At 43.5% G+C, this 18,444-nt stretch overlaps 1 protein-coding gene across 1 annotated transcript in view; it reads right to left on the bottom strand.

Moving 5' to 3' along the window:
- Positions 1–18,165, bottom strand: part of MYO1E (myosin IE) — a 214,948-nt gene extending 196,783 nt beyond the window's left edge. Inside the window, exon 1 of the mRNA XM_069596358.1 lies at positions 17,718–18,165. Coding sequence (XP_069452459.1) covers positions 17,718–17,720 — 3 coding nt within the window. The 5' untranslated portion in view covers positions 17,721–18,165. The remainder of the gene's footprint in view (positions 1–17,717) is intronic.
- Between the last annotated feature and the right edge of the window lie 279 nt (positions 18,166–18,444).

The raw sequence follows: 18,444 nt of genomic DNA, 5'->3' as shown, positions 1-18,444 counted from the left end.
GTATAATCAAAGCTATGGTTTTTCCAGTAGTCATGTATGGATGTAAGAATTGGACCATAAAGAAGGCTGAATACCGAAGAACTGACGTTTTTGAACTGTGGTGCTGGAGAAGGCTCTTGAGAGTCCCTTGGACAGCAAGAAGATCATCAAACCAGTCAATGCTAAAGGAAATCAACCCCAAGTATTCACTGGAAAGATTAATGTTGAAGCTCCAATACTTTGGCCACCTGATGCAAAGAGCTGACTTGTTGGAAAAGACCCTGATGCTGGGAAAGAGTGACAGCAAGAGAAGGGGGTGACAGAGGTTGAGATGGTTGGATGGCATCCCTGACTCAATGGCCATGAGTTTGAGATAACTCAGAGAGACAGTTAAGAACAGAGAAGCCTGGTGCACTGCAGATCATAGGGTCGCAAAGAGTCAGACACAACTTAAGAGACTAAATAACAATGACAATCTTGCATAACTACACACGCATCCCAAAATAGCATTATCCTTTATTTTCCCATGTGATTTATAACATCAAGATCTACTACACAACTTCCCAGCTATGAAATTCCCAAACTTCAGTTTGCAGGGAAAGAAACCATTTTTTTTCTAAAGAGATCAGTATACCTAGATTTAACCAACACTAGTGTATTTAAGCTTCTTCAACATTCAAATTTCCTTCTCCCAAAAGTCAGATTCCACCCTGCATTGACAATGACTCCTGAAATACATTATACAGCTGTGTGACAAACTTAGAAAACTGTATTTACTACATGAGCCAGAACAGTTTCACACTTGGAATTCTTTGTCTCAGGTGAAGAAGCAAAGCTTCTCTACATTTCTACATTTTGAAAAGCAAACCACAGCTCTATAAATGCTTAGTTTTGCCAGGATAAATATCAACATTCCCTGGCATGCATTCATCGTTTAACCCCAAAAACCAAAGTACGTGAGCCAAGTGAACATAATTACATAAATATCTGGCTCCAAAATAATCTACAGTTTGTTGTACACATATAGTGTATAACTTTTTTTTTAATTCTCTCCCCTTTTCTCATTTTCCCCACCCTATACCCAGAAAAACTCATATTTAGAGAAAGCCACACCTATCACTTAGGGTGACCAACCTTTCAAAAAAACGTTAAGAGCAAACATTTAGAGCCATTTAAACCCCAAGGAAATGCCAGGGCACTGGAAAGTTCTAACTCTCAATGCAAATGAAGCTACTGGAATTTGTAAGGAGCAAAATAAACAAAACAATTAAGCTATTAGCATGTCTCGTAGGAGACAATCTGGCCTTTGGAGAAGAGCAAAGCCTGATCCCACTTAGGCAAGATGAGTGGTGGTTAGTTTGACTACCAATAAACAAAGGCATTAAATACTCCTCTTTCAACCAGGATAGATAAAAACTTCCTCAAGAAATTTTACATAGCTGAACAAGAAAAGCCTTCTTACCGTATGTTAATCTGGCAGTGATCCTTTATATCACCAAAACCTGCCTAACCACTCTCCTGCAACAGTGAAGAAAAGCCCTAAGCAGAGGTCACCAGTCACACCTGATATTATAAGTTTCTGTTTGGAGATGGGAACTTTTCCTTAGAAAGGGGACTGGTGAATTTTGTCCCCATTTGTGGCTGCAGAGTTGCACCAGCCCTTAAGGGGAAAAGTTGGGACTGGCTGTGCGGCCTTAGGCAATCACCCCGCCTCTTCTGATCCCAGCTGAAGGAAGGTTGGAATAAAAGGAGTGAGGGTCAGGTGTAGAAGCCCACCCAGCTCCCAGTCTCTGGTTTCTACAGAAACCAAGCTCAATATTGTTAATATCCTGTTCTAGAAAAAGAAAACACAAAAGGAAGCCCTACTGGTTTTATGTGAGGGGGCTGGCTATTTTTACCTTGGAAACATTTCCAGTTTGCAATGAGTTAATCACCTACTTTAAATCACTCATCAATTCAATGGCGCCTGCATCCCTACAACCATTCAACCTCTGTACCATTTTGGCCTAGTGGGAAGTTTGGTTCTATGCAACAAATTATCCGATGCTACTACGTGCCAGATGTCGAGTGGTAGTGAAAATATAAAAAATAAGCGTGACACGGTGGCCCCTCAGGGAGTTTACAGGCCAATGAGACAGAACAATAAGTGTATAAGTGTATTTACTGAAATAATATCACTCAAAAATCTCCCATTGGTAGAAGGGCCCCAACTTATCTTGCCTGTCTCATCCATGGAGTTCCTGGTCTGCAAGCCACCCAGATCTCCTCACTCCAAGTGTTCTAACTGGTGATCACAATACATATGTTTCCAGGCTCTGTAAGTTACCAGACTTCTCCCCTTCTCTCCTGCCTCATCTTGGAGGTCCCTTCTATACTCTGGAAGGCTTAGAATACCTCACCCATCCACCTGGAGCTGATTGAACATGGGAAACTTATACTCCACAAAGTTCAAAAGGTGCCTATCTGTCCATTTTGTTGGTTGATGAGTTCCAGTACAAAGATTTCATGAGGACAGTCTGAATTTACAGTCTGAATTTGGAGGCCCTATGAATTTCAAATATCTTCATTCACCCCGTCCTCCAAAACCACCTGCAATTTAAAGAAGAAAAAAACAGCCTATTGTCTGCTTCAAAATCCCGTTTCAACTCCTTCAATTCCTTCTCCCATCTACTATCTCTGCCTATTTCTCAAACATCTACACTTAGGAAAATCACTGGTAACCTACACAATAGATGTAGCTTTCTGGGAGAACTATTTTCACAGACTGAAAGAGCTGCAGGGGGAAGGCTGTCTGCCCTGGTTTCAACATTATAGCTGGCTGGCGAGTGAAGAAAGCCATGATGATGAGCAGAATGACTCCCCAGCTTTTGGTGAATGAGTGGCTCTCCTTTCAGGTGCCCTTTGAAGCATCTCTCTGCTTCTTCCCCTTTCTGTCCTCACTATCCCATCTTCCAAAGGACATGCTGAATGAAGTGAGGAATGACACCTACATCAGACAACTTCAGCATTCACACTAAAATCAAAGCTCCAGTGACATTTGAATTGCACGGCTCTTTCATGGATCCCTTCCTCCCCTGTTTCATTCCATTAGGTGAATGGCTAAGAGCTACAGTTCACTGGTGTGCATTTTAAGAGTGCTTCACTGTGTTGGCAGTTCTGCACTCTACTTTTGTCCCTCAACATAAAAGCCGAGGGAGCAGTTTGAACAAATGTATAACTCACAGCAGAAGGAAATGCAAGCACTTCTCCTCCAATACTACATTTTAAAATAGTACTGTATACACCAAGTATGTGTGCGTGTGTGCTTACTTGCTCAGTTGTGTCCGATTCTTGCGACCCCATAGACAGTAGCCCGCCAGGCTCCTCTGTCCATGGGATTCTCCAGGCAAGAATACTGGAGTGAGCTGCCATTCCTTCGCCAGGGATCTTCCCAACCCAGGAATCAAACCTGGGTCTCCTGCACTGCAGGCAGATTCTTTACTGACTGAGTTACGAGGGAAGCACTGAGTATCACAAGTCCCAAAGTGGAGGTGGAACACAAAGATGAAGAAGAAACAACTCTACCAGACAAGTGGCTGTTCAGAAGGGAAGATTAAATGTCCATAAACAGTCAGGAGATCTTTGCAGATCAACAGTTCTGGGGTTTTGAAGATATCTTCCAACTAGGAGACTCAAGAAGGTGGAAGTGGAGCTGACTTCCAAGGAGATTTAAACCATCCGGTTGGGGAAGGGGAAGGAACTGATGGCTGCTAGACATTAGCTGGAGAAAGGTGAGATTATCCAAGCCTGCAAGGGGCACAGCAAGTAGTAGAATCTGGCCAGGAGACCTCAGTGAGAGACATGGCAAAAGGGGCAGGTTAGAGCCACATTGCACAGGTGGAATGCACAGGACTCGGCAGGTGGTAGAATTTTGCAATTCATTACATCTTCAGTTCAGTTCAGTTCACTCGCTCACGACTCTTTGCAACCCCATGAATCGCAGCACGCCAGGCCTCTCTGTCCATCACCAACTCCCGGAGTTCACACAAACTCATGTCCATCGAGTTGGTGATGCCATCCAGCCATCTCATCCTCTGTTGTCCCCCTTCTCCTCCTGCCCCCAATCCCTCCCAGCATCCGAGTCTTTTCCAATGAGTCAACTCTTCGCATGAGGTGGCCAAAGTACTGGAGTTGCAGCTTTCCACAACTGGGTATTGTTTTCGCTTTGGTTCCATGCCTTCATTCTTTCTGGAGTTACTTCTCCACTGATCTCCAGTAGCACATTGGGCACCTAGCGACCTGGGGAGTTCCTCTTTCAGTATCCTATCATTTTGCCTTTTCATACTGTTCATGGGGTTCTCAAGGCAAGAATACTGAAGTGGTTTGCCATTCCCTTCTCCAGGGGACCACATTCTGTCAGACCTCTCTACCATGACCCGCCCATCTTGGGTGGCCCCACAGGGCATGGCTTAGTTTCATTGAGTTAGACAAGGTTGTGGTCCTAGTGTGATTAGATTGACTATAGTTTTCTGTGATTATGGTTTCAGTGTGTCTGCCCTCTGATGCCCTCTCACAACACCTACCGTCTTACTTGGGTTTTTCTTACCTTGGACACGGGGTATCTCAGCCTATATAAAACACACCTTTGCCAATGGTCATAAATAGAACCACTGCAAAAACTGAAGACTCACAGTCATAGCCCCAAGAGGACAGTGCCTTATCTCTAGGGCAGATGATGCTCATTTCCCACTGGCTGCTGAGTGCTAGACCCTCTTTCTTCTTGGAGGAGGAGGAGAAAGAGGGTTCCAAGATGCGAGGAGGGTGCTCCCCTTCTTTTGGCAGCCTCAATAATGTGTGCTCATTTATACAGTTTTCACTTGCTTACATTTTCTGCTCTTTGCAACCCTCCTCCTCTCAGGATGCAAGATAGATGGAGAATGTGGTTAGGCCTTGGGGGCAGAGAAGAGAAAGCTAGAAGGAAGAAGCTACTCCAACTCCAATTTTTTTCTTACACCCCAAGTGCTAGTCCTACAGAACAGAAACAGAGCACAGAACTCTGCTCCAGAGTCCAGTTATTAGAGTCCAGCAATTTCCTTCTTATGTGTCCTCAATTAGTTAATATTAATTTTATAATAATAATGGATCCTTATCAGGGAAACAATAAGCATTTGAGTGTTTACATAAATGTCAAACCATTATGCCCTTGATTTATATTTGAGATCTGTACTGGACATATTTCTCTTCGTGATCACAAGAGAATATAAAAAATCTAATAAAAGACTAACGCTGTAACTATTTTTATGCTTTACAACTATTCTGAAAAATCAAATTAGTTGCCAACAAATAATACTGACCATTGTTTCATGGTAACTTATGTTGGTTTAATCTCAGTAAATTGGGAAAGTATCTCTGGGAATCTTACAAAGTTATTTAACTCAGTACTTTCAACTTTCTTTCTCTGTAAAGCATTATTACATTAGCTTTTCAAACATTTCCAGTAAAAGCAGATTTAGGAGCAAGATCCTAGACAAGAGACTTTGGACTCTAAGGCCACCTCTTCTATTAACTTGCCAGGTGAATTTGGTCAGGCTACTTAAATTCTCCGGACCTTAGAGAGTCATTTGGGTGGGCCATGGACCACTTTAGGGACTTAAGAATTCTTCTTCCCAGGAAAAGAAATGCAGACATCAATATAGACACAAACTTCAGTGTACAATTTCCTAGACCCCCTCCTCCCTTCTCCTTCAACTCCTTCTGAGACAACTCTCATCTTGATATTCTATGTTAAAAGGTATCTAATTATGGAAAGAAACAATTATTATTTGCATAGCCAGCACCATGATACAGGTACAGATCAGAAGAAATGAAGAGACAAATAAGCATGAATTGACCCTGCAAATCCTATCTAAATTTAGGTAGTGCCTGAGTAGAGCTGGGATTGTAGAGTGGGAGGCCACCCATGCCCTGCACACCAACACTATGAATGCTGAGATATCAGCGCCAGGTATTCTTGCGGACACAATGAGGCCAAGTTTTAAGGAGTCCACCCAGTGACTGGAGATGTCTACATTATTCTGTAAAACAAAGCCCAAAAGAGTGAAAAGAAAGCTACTTACTTTGGTTACGAAATACACCCCTTCTTCCAACCCAAAGAGAAGATAGTACCGAGAGCTGAGAGCTGAGTTTTCCTTTATTTAAATGCCAGTGTGATAGAGATTGGAGAAGGCAATGACACCCCACTCCAGTACTCTTGCCTGGAAAATCCCATGGACGGAGGAGCCTAGTGGGCTGCAGTCCATGGGGTCGCTAAGAGTCGGACATGACTAAGCAACTTCACTTTCACTTTTCACTTTCATGCACTGGAGAAGGAAATGGCAACCCACTCCAGTGTTCTTGCCTGGAGAATCCCAGGGACGGGGGAGCCTGGTGGGCTGCCGTCTATGGGGTCGCACAGAGTTGGACACGACTGAAGTGACTTAGCAGTGATAGAGATAGTTAAGAAGATTGGAATAATTATGTCCAAAAAATCAAGACACCTAGAAGAAACCTATAAACATACAACCTACCAAGATTGGATCATGAAGAAATAGAAAATCTGAACAGATCAATTACTAATGAGATTAAATCAGTAATCCCAAACCTAACAAAAGAATTTCCAAAACCAGATGGCTTTACTGGTGAATTTTACCAAATATTTAAGGAAGAATGAATACCAATCCTTCTCAATTCTTCTCAAAAATAGAAGAGGAAGGAACACTTCCAAACTCATTTGATAAGACCAGCATTATGCTAATAAATCCTCAACAAAATACTAAAAAACTGAATTCAGTAATATAGGAAAAGAGAATTCCCTGGCAGTCCAGTGGTTAGGACTTGGCGCTTTCACTGTCAGGACCTGGGTTCAACCCCTGGGAAACTAAAATCCTGCAAGCTGTGAGAGAAAAAAAAAAAAAAATGAAGAAGAAAAAAAAGAAATAATAATAATACATGAAAAGTTCAAACACCATGATCAAGTGGGAGTTATTCTAGGGATGCAAAGATGGTTCGACATCTGCGGAGCAATCAATGCGATACATCACATTAACAAAGTAGAGAAAGCAAGTTAGGCAATGAATTTTCTCCCCATTTGTGTAGTTAAAATTTTTCCATTTAAAACGAGAAGAGAAAAATCAAAGTGAAAGTGTCACAGGTTAAAGGATTTTTTTGTCATTGAAATCTGTGCACAAAGTTAAGTTAATCCTACTCAATTCACAGGTTGTTGAGGCATTCAGATAGCACAGTCTGTGGCACACAGAATAAGGAAGCGACACCAATATGGGTTATTCTGGGAACCATCATATAATCCAGAAGACATGACTTTCATCCAAGACAAAAAAGTACTTTTGTGTGTGAAGAATGTCTTTCTCCACAGGGACAACGAAGGGCTGGCCAAAAAGGCAGAATTAGGCAGTGAACAGCATTGTCCCCACCTGTTCCAAACAGTATCGGTCCACTATTATTTCCTATCCAGTCCAGTCTGGTTTGGTATGATGCATTGCTCTCCAAGTTTGGCCTTAATCATTAAGTGTTTATTTTTCACAAAGCTCCCTTTAACAGAAAAAAATTATTTTTTATTTTTCTTCTTGTTGTTAGTTTCTGCTTTTGGTTTTTTTCAAAAAAGAAATCAATTTAAAAATCATATTGAGGGACTTCCGCAGAGGTACAGTGGCTAAGAATCCACCTGCCAAGGCAGGGGACACAGGTTCTATTCCTGGTCTGGGAAGATCCCACATGCCTCGTGGGCAATTAAAGCCTGTAAGACACAACTACTGAGCTCACACTCTACAGCCTGGGTGCTGCAACTACTGAGCCCAGGTGCTGCAGTTACTGAAGCCCACATGCCTAGTATAGCCTGTGTTCCACAATATAAGAGAAGCCACCCCAAAGAGAAACCCATGCACCAAAACTAGAGTGGCCCCTGCTCGCCACAACTAGAGAAAGCCCACGCAGCAACGAAGACTCAGCACTGCCAAAAATAAACTTTAAAAGAATCATACTGAGGCTCCATAATACAAGTTCGGATTCCTTGTACTTGGGGAGAACAGGGCTTCCCCGGTGGCTCAGCAGTAAAGACTGCCTGCCAATGCAGGAGATGAGGGTTTGATCCCTGGGTCAGGAAGATTCCCTGGAGAAGGAAATGGCAACCCACTCCAGTATTCCTACCTCGGAAATCCCATGGCCAGAGGAGCCTGGTGGGCTACAGCCCACAGGGTCGCAAAGAGTCAGACACAACTTAATGACTAAACAACAACCACAGCTCTGGGAAAATAGCAGTGGATGTATCAGGAGCAATGGGGGCTTCTGTCATACACAAGAGTTCAGCAGATCAGCAGGGAAAACTGGATTTGCACTGAATCTATTCCTGCCTCAATGTATTCACCTGAGACGAGTTAAAAGAAAAAGTGCAAGGTGGGAACAGTATCTGAGCCCCGGGGCAGTGCTCAGCCACACTAACCCTGAGGGCAGCCATGTGACTTGCTTTGGCCAGTGAGACAGTGTCAACCATGATGCAGGCCGGGGTTAAAAAATGCCTGTGCCCTGTGACTCACTCTCTTTCTTGCTGCTCTTGGAAACCTTATGACCACTGCTATGTCAACAAGCCTGGACTAGCCCATTGTGAAAGAGACAGGTGGCCAAGACATCTCTACTGCCCCAGCCGAATCCGGGCCAATTACCTGACATTTGAGTGAGGCCCTCCCAGCTGCTCCATCCCCCGTCAAGCCACCAACTGACCACAGGGAGATGATGAGCCGATCTAGCCCAGAACTCCCCAGTTGATGCACAAAATCATGAAAAATAATAAACCTTTACTACTTCAACCATGAAGTTTGGGGTGGTTAATTATATTAAAACTTAGCAGACACAGTAAGTTGAAAAGGTGAAAAAGAGATGCTTAAAAAAAGTCTTCCCTGGTGGCTCAAACGGTAAAGCGTCTGTCAACAATGCGGAAGACCAGGGTTCGATCCCTGGGTCAGGAAGATCCCCTGGAGAAGGAAATGGCAATCCACTCCAGTACTATTGCCTGGAAAATCCCATGGACAGAGGAGCCTGGTAGGCTACAGTCCATGGGGTCACAGAGTTGGACACGACTGAGCAACTTCACTTCAAGAAAAGCTGAACATCCTGGGACAAAATTCCTAGTGAATTTTACATAACTCAGTGGGACTTACTATTGATTTGACTGTATGTCAGCTGTCATTAAAACAATCTGACATAGACCCCAAATTGCCTACTCCCTAATACTTACCTCAAGACAAAGTTTGCTAAGACTCTAGGAATGATACTGTATGGGCTTTGGAGGTGTATGAACCTCCTAAAATTAAATGAAGAATTCTGTTTATGTAGGTTTTCTTCTTCTTAATTGTAAAAAGATGTTTAACACTATGAGGAATAAAAAAAGTATTTATGCACATACAGTCCAGAATTAATACTATTTTCTACATTTGCTCTATATTTTAATAAAGCAAATAAAACATTTCTAATAATGTTAGTCTGCTCACCTCAGTTCTCTTCCTTCCTCCACTTCCTTCCTCCTTCCCCTCTTCAGCAGCTTGAATTTGATATCTTTCTAGTCCAATTTATATTTTTAAAAGAATATACACATAAATATATACACATATATGAATATATATCCTCAAATATAGATAGCCTTGTTTTGTGTTCTGAAATTTTTCTTAAATGACTTTACACATATCTTTCTACAATTTGCTTCTTCACTACTTACTACCTTGTGATATCTATCCATATTGATTCCTTATTATAAATAAGTCACAGCATGCGTGCATTTCTCTACTAATGGACATTTAGATTGCTCCTGTCTTTTTGTTTGGTTGGGTTTTTGTTGTTACTGCTCTTGTTAGTATAAACACTGTCAGGAAACATGTCAGTAGTTTCCAACATAGTTTCAGAGGGCCTCAGGACACCCCAAATGTTAAGAATCTCTGACAATCTGATGGGAGAAAGGAGAACTGCCATAATTTGGCAGACATATTTCTGCATCAGAGCACTCCCAAGTCTTGGAGGTGCTATCTTTATCATACTCAAAGCAGCTTAATAGATACTTCTTCATTCAAATCTAAAATTTCGTGTAGCAAAGGTCCATATCTAATTGAGACACTAAAAATAATCCTAATTTTTCTGTTGTTGAAAATTTTACATTCAGACAATACTGTCCAAATCATTCTATTACCAAGTAATATTGTGCTAAATAACCGTCAACATCAAATATTGGTCACACCAATTAAATTACTAAAACTAATAATATGCTATTCTGTTTTTTTGTTTGTCATGTACGTAAGGATTCCAGGGCTAAATTTCTTGCAGTTATCTTGTTTCCATTCTTTTCTTTAAAAAAAAAATTTTTTTTTCAGTTAGGAATATAGTTGCTTATTTCCCTTATTTTCTACTTTTTAATTGAGATCAGACAGCTTCCCAGTATGACTTTCTTTTACTGTTATGCTTGATCCCAGTGTGGTATCATCTAGTCCTCAAACACGGTGACATGCAAACATCCACAAAAAAGGACATTAAGCAGCTCAGACTTAAAAATCGATTTTAAATCAACCTTGATTTTCCTCGGGAGTATGTAAAATAATGAAGTGTTATACAGATATCTGGACCCAGAAATTTCAAATTCAGAGACAATATATTCAAGTGCTTTTGAAAGAACATAAAGTTAGCAGATCTGGCTCATTACATGTAAATAGAATGGTCCTAAACAATTCCGTTTCCCTCACCACAGTTTGGTTTTCTTACTGTCAAATGGCAATAAAAACCATCACTGGTGTAAGAATGAGATGAAATCACCTATAGGAAAGTCTTTTGTGTGACTTCTCTGGTGGTCCAGTGGCGAAGACCCCGAGGTCCCAATGCCAGGGTTCAATCCTTGCTCAGGGAACTAGATCCCGCATGCCCCAGATAAGACCCAGCACAGCAAAATAAATAATATTTTTAAAAAAGAAAATAAAAAGAGCACCCTTTGTTATACACTGGTCTATGAGTATCTCAGAAGCAGAGGCCAAGCTTAACTCATCTTTGATTTCCTAGGGTTACCAATCTATTTGATAAGGATTCCTACCTATCAAGCATGTATGCAAATACTGGTCTTCTCTACTTTGGGTTTCAGAGCTCCTTGTCTCCAACCACTTGGGTTCTCTGAAGAGGAACTCATAGCTGCCAAGCAGGAGTCACAGGCCTGAGCACCCACTGCTGTCGCACATGTAAGTGCCAGCATCACAATCTCAGGGGAACATAAATGGTACCCACCTCAGGTCAAGAGCACTAAGTATGGAGTGTACACCAAGCCAGCCCATCCTGGCTTCAGACTTTAAAACCAAAGAGAACTATAAAGCAGGTTAGGTTTAAAGCAGGTGGGGAGGCTGAGCCACCCAGCACTGACCAGCGCAGTTCTAATGAGGGCAGGGAGGAACAGTCAGCAGGGCATCTGGAAGGCTGGTCTCTGGAGTCAGGACTCAAGTTGGGCAATCAGGCTATGTGGGATTCTCAAGCCACCACCAAAAACGACCAAGATGCTTACCAAGGAAAAGAATTTATAGTATAAAACAAATGGGAAAATACAGAACACAAATTGTATATTTGCCCCACAATTACAATGACATAAAAATGATGCGCCTTTGGATAGTTTGGAAAGAAACCCAAAGACATGAAAATCATTACCTTTGGGGTACTGACATGATGGAGAATTACTCTAAATTAATTTTTTAATAATCTCTTAAAGTTGATATAGTAATAAATCAAAAATAAAGAGCAATCTTCCATCTCCACGCCGGCTTTTTTGAAGAGTCCCAGAAAGAAAATTACCTAGTCATGCCTAGACTCTAACCCACCACAGTGGTTTGGTGGAGAAAGTCTTATTAGGCTGGGATCTGAAAACCTGGATTCTGGCACCAGATCAGCCAAAACCTCTGAGATTTTTGAAGCTGTTTAACCCCTCTAGATCTTTCTGTGAAGCCAAGCAAAAGGGTTTAGGATAGACTCTTCCAACTCTCTTCTGGGCTTTCTACAATGTAAAATGTGTTTTCCTTTCTACAATGGATGAATTTTTAACGTCAGAACTCAAACACCCAAGACAGTGTGGCCTCCTTTGGAACAGTTCTTACAGTACTGAGGGGGAAGAACCACCTCCTTTCAGGGCCGCAGAGCCTACGTTACCTAATACTTCATATCTCCAGGATCAGTTTATTCACCCTTTGAGGCAGAATGTAATTTCTGGCAACAGCTAAGAGGGACCAAGGTAGGTGATCAGGTTGGACACTACAGTTTAGGTCTTAAAGAAAGTAAAAAATTTTTCTTAAATGACCATTTGGAAATGCCTTAAACAATGTTCCCACGGTGGCAACTCAGAAAGGAAGACTGACTTTACCCAGATGCATAGTGTCTAAGCCCATGTCCCTATTTTTAGGGACAATCTGTATAAGTAGAACCCGCTCATAGTTCCACTTCTCTGAAGTAAGGTTGTCATAAAGATATGTACAAAAATACTTCACTAAGATGCCCCCAAATCTTTCATCTCTGCCAAAACAAATTCTAAACTTGAAATTAAAAACACAAAATTTGCTTACCATTATTACAGAATGTGCTTACAAGGCCAAGCTGTTTATTTTTAATACCTTTGGCATTTAACCTTTAACCCTCTATTTGTTCTGTAAATATTAAGTCCCAGCATGTTAAAAAAAAGTAAAATATTAAAACCTGACCATGGAGAAACTCATTTTAATTACATACTGATGAAAACACAAGTTGCGGCATCTTTGTTAAAAAAAATAGTAGATGAGTTGAACTTGGAAAATTACAACTGTACATAATTTCTATATGACCCCTAATGAAGCTCACAATGAAGCTCTGCATTTGTATAGAGGTTTCAAAATATTTCTGCTTTTTGAAGCTGATGAAAAGAGCTTTCTTAAGTTCTTACCAAGTAATGAGAATCGGTCCTCTTCTCATCAGGAAATTCAAGGTACTCTTTAATTTCATTTCACATGAGCTTGTGAAATTAAGTCAAGGGCAAAAGGTTGTATTCCAAGTTATATTTACGAAAATGCTCATTATCTAGCCTCAAGGAGAAACCCGGGCTTCCCAGGTGGCTCAGTGGTAAACAGTCCACCTGCTAAAGCAGGAGATGCAGGTTCCATCCCTGGCTCAGGAAGATTCCCTGAAGGAGGAAGTGGTAACCCACTCCAGTATTCTTGCCTGGAGAATCCCATGGATAGAGGAGCCTGGCAGGCTACAGTTCATAAGGTCGCAGAGTCAAACAGGACTGAGCATGCACACACACACTCAAGGAGAATCCCTGAAACAGACCTTGAATTCATGAGATACAACAGGGAAAGAAGTGATGAAAGAGGTCCATCACACAGTATGGAGAAGGTAGTGCCTTTCCATCAGAGAAGGGATTTGAAGTGTTAAGACAACTTACAGCCTCACCACTCGTAGCTCTACACAGGTGTTTTTAGCTAGCTCCAAATGGTAGCAGCTGAATGCAGACTGCCCCTGCCTGATGGCTTAGAAAGTCCACAGGCTGAAAATATCAGGAAACTCCTTCTCTTAAGGGAAATGGCGTGGGAAGGTGCGGATGTGTCAGTAAAAATCTAATGCCTTTATTGGGAATGTGGCTAAAGTTTAGACATTCCCACTGGTAAGTGAATGAAAGGAAGCATGGCGGTTTGTAAGAACACCGCTTTGAGATTTACAACAGAGTGGCTACAAACAGCTGACCTGTTTGGCCTCTCAGCAACCATCAGCACACTTTTAAAAAGTGGCAGATCTGGCATAAAAATCTGGATGTTCAGCTTCTCTTGAAAAAGCAGACAATTTGGTGATGTGGTCAATGTAACCATAGCCTAGGATCAAGCAATGATACCTCTTCCAATGGGCATACGTCCTATATTTACTCTCCAGAGGCCAGTCTCACCCCATCAAAAACCGTATCCTGGCCCCTGCAGACATCTGAGTTTGCGTCCACTGACAAAGCTGAAATCCCCAGCAAAACCGAGGAGGAAGTGTCTTTCAGCTTCTGCAACAGCCTTCTTCCTCCACTTCTCCATCCCCTCCATCCACGGCCCCACTAGGCAGCCAAATATTTCCTACTAGGCAGGCCCACCCACAGAAGCCTGTAGACAATGTCCTGCATCCACTCTTGCCCTAACCCTCTGCCTCCATCAAAACTTTTCTGGGGACTTTCCTGGTGATCCAGTGGTTAAGACTCTACACTTCCACTGCATGGGATGCTGGTTCAATCCCTGGCCAGGGAACTGAGATCCTGCAAGATGCATGGTGCAGCCAAAAAAAAAAAAAATTTTTTTTTTCTGGGCGTCATTCCATTCCTTTCTGTTTTTGTTTTTGTGTGTGTGTGTTGTATTGCTTTGGCTGGGAGGCTACAAGAAATCTGATAAACTAATCAGTGGGAATGGAGTAGGTTACCTTCCCAGAAAATATGGTGAGAATGGATTCCAGGCTTTCTAAATGTCAAACATGCCATGCCTTCACTCAAAGTGACTTACCTAACTTGTAGTCAGCTTCATCAGATTTCAAGGTTCATAAGTCTATTTCTATGTATTTTTATGTATAACGTCTGCAATTTATTCACAAGTAATATGCAAGCAAAGAGAAGGGACCGTATCCTGAACATATTCAGAGGTGATGGCCAATTCAGATGTACTTAACTATGTCAGTATATCTAAGTCACAAAAGCCTTATGAATCATGGCTTCTAGCTCTGAAGTACACAGCAGAGGCACACACATGGGTCTAGTTCATTAGACCGTCCAAACTTGTCATGGCCACAGAAGCAGAACTTCCTTTGTGGTTGATGATAAAGCCAGATTCTATAAAGGAAATCTTAGATGGGTATTTTGATTAAAGTCAAAGGAGACTGTTGTGCCCTCTTAACCAATGTATACAAAATTAGAGAGACATGCAGAGATTTTTTTTTTTTGGTGTTTTTCTTCTTTTTCCCCATTCAAGTCACCTAAGAAAAAAAAGAAACAAATTTGCTATTGCCTGGTACTGTTCTTGGTTCTCCAAAGATGGAGAAAAGTGTCCCAAAGTCCAGGAGGAAGATATGAGGTAAACTGTAAGCTGTATACTTTGTTCATGAGTCAGAGAATGGCACTCTCCCTGTGAATCACAACTGAGTGAGTCTTGGGTACAGGTGGAGAGCCTTCCTAATGTGCTACCAGATTTCCTAAGATATCTGAGAGAGAGGGAGAGAGGGAGAAAATCCACAGTACAGGTGCCAAGCTCCTGGTCAATTATACTCTCCCTAACACAGAGCCACACCCACTGGAGGCAATGTCTTCTCTTCCTGTTCTAAGCAGCTGAGGGATGCAGCTGGGCAGACAGATGTGAAACACAAATCAATGCCTCATTTAGCTGGAAGGGGGTCTAACATAAATAGTAAACATAATAGCTAAAGTTTCTCACTATTGAAGCTGCCTATGCTCTGTTCTAAGGCAACTTCACAAATCTAGTGCACAGACTTAATTTTGCAAACCAGTGAAGAAATGATTCATTTCATTTTTGCCAAATTATTCTAGATCCAGTAGATGGAGTGACTGATGGCACAGCTCCTATTTCAGGACAGCCAGCTGTTTCAACTTTTCCGTCAGGGTATCGTGGCCTCAGCAACCGTATCTGATGCACTGATAGTCTCCTGGCACCCTATAGTACTGCCATCTGTGCTGTTGCCAGGGAACGCATCAATAGGTAAGTCAGACCCCATCCTTTTCGACTGACACCCTACACACTCTGGAAACAACTCTTCCTTAGAGCATGTTTCTTCTGCATCCACTTCACCATCCACCTACTTCAACAGCAATGGACTGAATTGAGCGACGAGTCTCCAAGGTCCCTAGAAAAGGCATCCCACAGTAGGTGACTCAGACAGTAAAGAATCCACCTGCAATGCAGGTTCGGTCCCTGGGTCCGGAAGATGCCCTCAAGAAGGGAATGGTTGGCTGCTCACTCCAGTATTCCTGCCTGGAGAATTCCACGGACATAGGAGCCTGGCAAGTGGGCTACGGTCCATGGGGTCACAGAGTGGGACACGGTTGAGTGACTAAACACACACACACAGTACTTTTTAGCCTCTACAGCATGAAAAATGAGTCAACAAGGTAAAGTTAATTTTCTCAAGGTACCACTCAACTATTTAAATTCAGTAAGATCCTTCAAGCTCTTGACATAAAACACATTGATTTTTCTTTTTTCTTTTTTTGGAAATATTTAACCATGGAAAATAATTATAGCAATTCTAAAGTACTTAAATTTAAGTAGCCAATTAGGCTGTGGCCCAGTTTAGGTATCTCCACCCTAATACACAGTTTAAGTAAATGGTTCTCTATAAAGGTTCCAAAAATAATGTGGAGTGGGCTGACTTCTTAAATCCTAAAACTGAAAGGGAAATTTTATTTACAGATTAAGTACCCTCTTAGGTAGAAACAAGGGTGACATAACTTTGGACTAAGTGAAAACAAAACAAAACAAAAAGCTTTGGTCAAGGGTGCCCCTTTAAAGATTTTTGTGTGGTTGTTTTTAATCATTCTTTTGAATAAACACAGCACTGGATCAAGTGCTCCTTTTAGTTGTAAGTTTCTATGTGCCTTTGCTAATTTCCCCCAGCTCCTGCAGGATAGAGATTTTTAAATTAGTGCTGCACGGGTTATCATTTTTACTTAGCGCCACTTTCACAGTCACTTAAAAAAAAAAAAAAAAAACCAGAAGAGGACCAGCGGAGTCCTAAGTCAGATTAGTTGAAAAGAAGCAAGTGTGGAAACTATGAAGCCTTGGGGTAAAACTTCCCCCCTCCCCTCCGCTGATGGACTGCCAATCTCTTCAAAATAGAGCCCTTGCTTTTGTGCTTTGGAAAGAAAAGTACACACCACGCCAAACCCCAAGGGCTGTGGCTAAGGTTATGGGGGGCGGGGTAGTCCAGGCGGGACATTGTGGGGTAGAGGAAAAGTCAGAAACGAGTCAGAAAAAGAGCCAGCCACTTCCATCAATTTCCCAAGTACCGAAGGAAAAAGAACAAAAAACTCGACTTCCTCCTCTGCGAACCGTCTGCTGTACACCCGAAAAGTGCCAGCCACCTCGCACTTGGAGAAAAGGGAGGGTGGTGTTTACTCGGCCTTTTTGGTGCAAAGACCCTCCCGGCCGGCGCGGCTCTCAGCTGCCCGGGGCACCCTCGCCCGCAGCCGCCTGCCCACCGCCAGGTGCTCGCCCTACCTGGCGCCCGGCTGCCTTTGTGCGGCCGCGTCGCCCCCGCCGGCGCGCGGATGCCAGCGGGACAACTGCGGCGCTGCCGGGCGGCCGGGGAGGAGCGGGGTCCGTGGCGCCGGTGCTGCGGGCGGCCGCTCCTACCTTCCCAGCCGGGAGAAAGCGATGCCCATCCCCTCCCGGGGAGCCGTGCCCCTGAACTTGGATCTCCCCGGCTTCCGACAGCTGGCAGCCATAGCCAACCGGCCTCGAAAAGTTTGGCGACGCCGAAAGCGACTTGAAAGAAAGTTTTCCTTGGCCCCCCACTCCCTCTCCCCGAGCCCGGGTGGAGGAAAAGCGGCAGGAAATCAGGACTCGCGACGTGCCGGCTCCGGCGTCCACCTTCTCCTCTCCCGGCCTCGGCAGCGCGCCCAAGGTGGGTGCCCCGCGCCCGGGCTTCCCGCCCCATCCCCGGGTCCGGCGTCCCGGGACGCCGCGCGGCCAACTCACCATGGTGACTCGCGCCGCGATCGCGCCTCTGGCGTGTCCGGCTGCCGGGGAGCTGGGGCTGGAACGCAGTCTCCTGGGCGAACTTCAGAAGTTGGTTCCCTTCGCCAAAAACAGGCTCTCGACAACCCAAGGACTCACAAGAACCAATGGGAACCCTGGGGGGACTCCATCCAGGCGGGATCGGCGGCGGTAGGTGAAGGCGAGCAGGAGGCTGCTTAGCAGGCGGGGCGCATACTGCGGAGGACCAGGGTCCACCCAGACCCAGCGCTAGCCGCCCCGCCTAGGTGAGTGCAATGCTCTCCGCGCGTCCCACGAGCTGCCCTGCCTTGCTCCTCTTTCTTCGGCCACTTACTCCGTACTCCTCTGGCTGAGCCTCGACTCGGGCAGGGCAATCTGTCCATAAATGGAGAATTCAGCTCTGGCCTGACCAATCAGGGTTTGTTTTCACAGCGTCACTCCTTAGGGAAACCGTAGTAGCCAACAAGCTTGTAGCTGTTGGAGTTTCCAAAGCCCTCTGGATCCTGTAGTCCTCCTCCACGCCAGCCTCCAGAAAGCGCTGCTGACCTGGCTCGCTCCCTCTTGCAATCCCTGAACTGGTAAGAAGAAAACCACTCTGTGAAAGAGAAGTAAACTGGAAAACTTTTTTTTTTTAACGCCAAAGTTAGAGTAAGTGTAGCTGAAGTGTATGTTTTTCCCATACTTCTTTTTTTTTTTTTAAGAAGAAGGA

Source organism: Ovis canadensis, chromosome 7, assembly GCF_042477335.2.
Source record: "Ovis canadensis isolate MfBH-ARS-UI-01 breed Bighorn chromosome 7, ARS-UI_OviCan_v2, whole genome shotgun sequence".
Taxonomy (NCBI): Eukaryota; Metazoa; Chordata; class Mammalia; order Artiodactyla; family Bovidae; genus Ovis; species Ovis canadensis.
The sequence above is the reverse complement of the archived record's forward strand: the minus strand, read 5'-3'. Positions and strand labels throughout refer to the sequence as shown.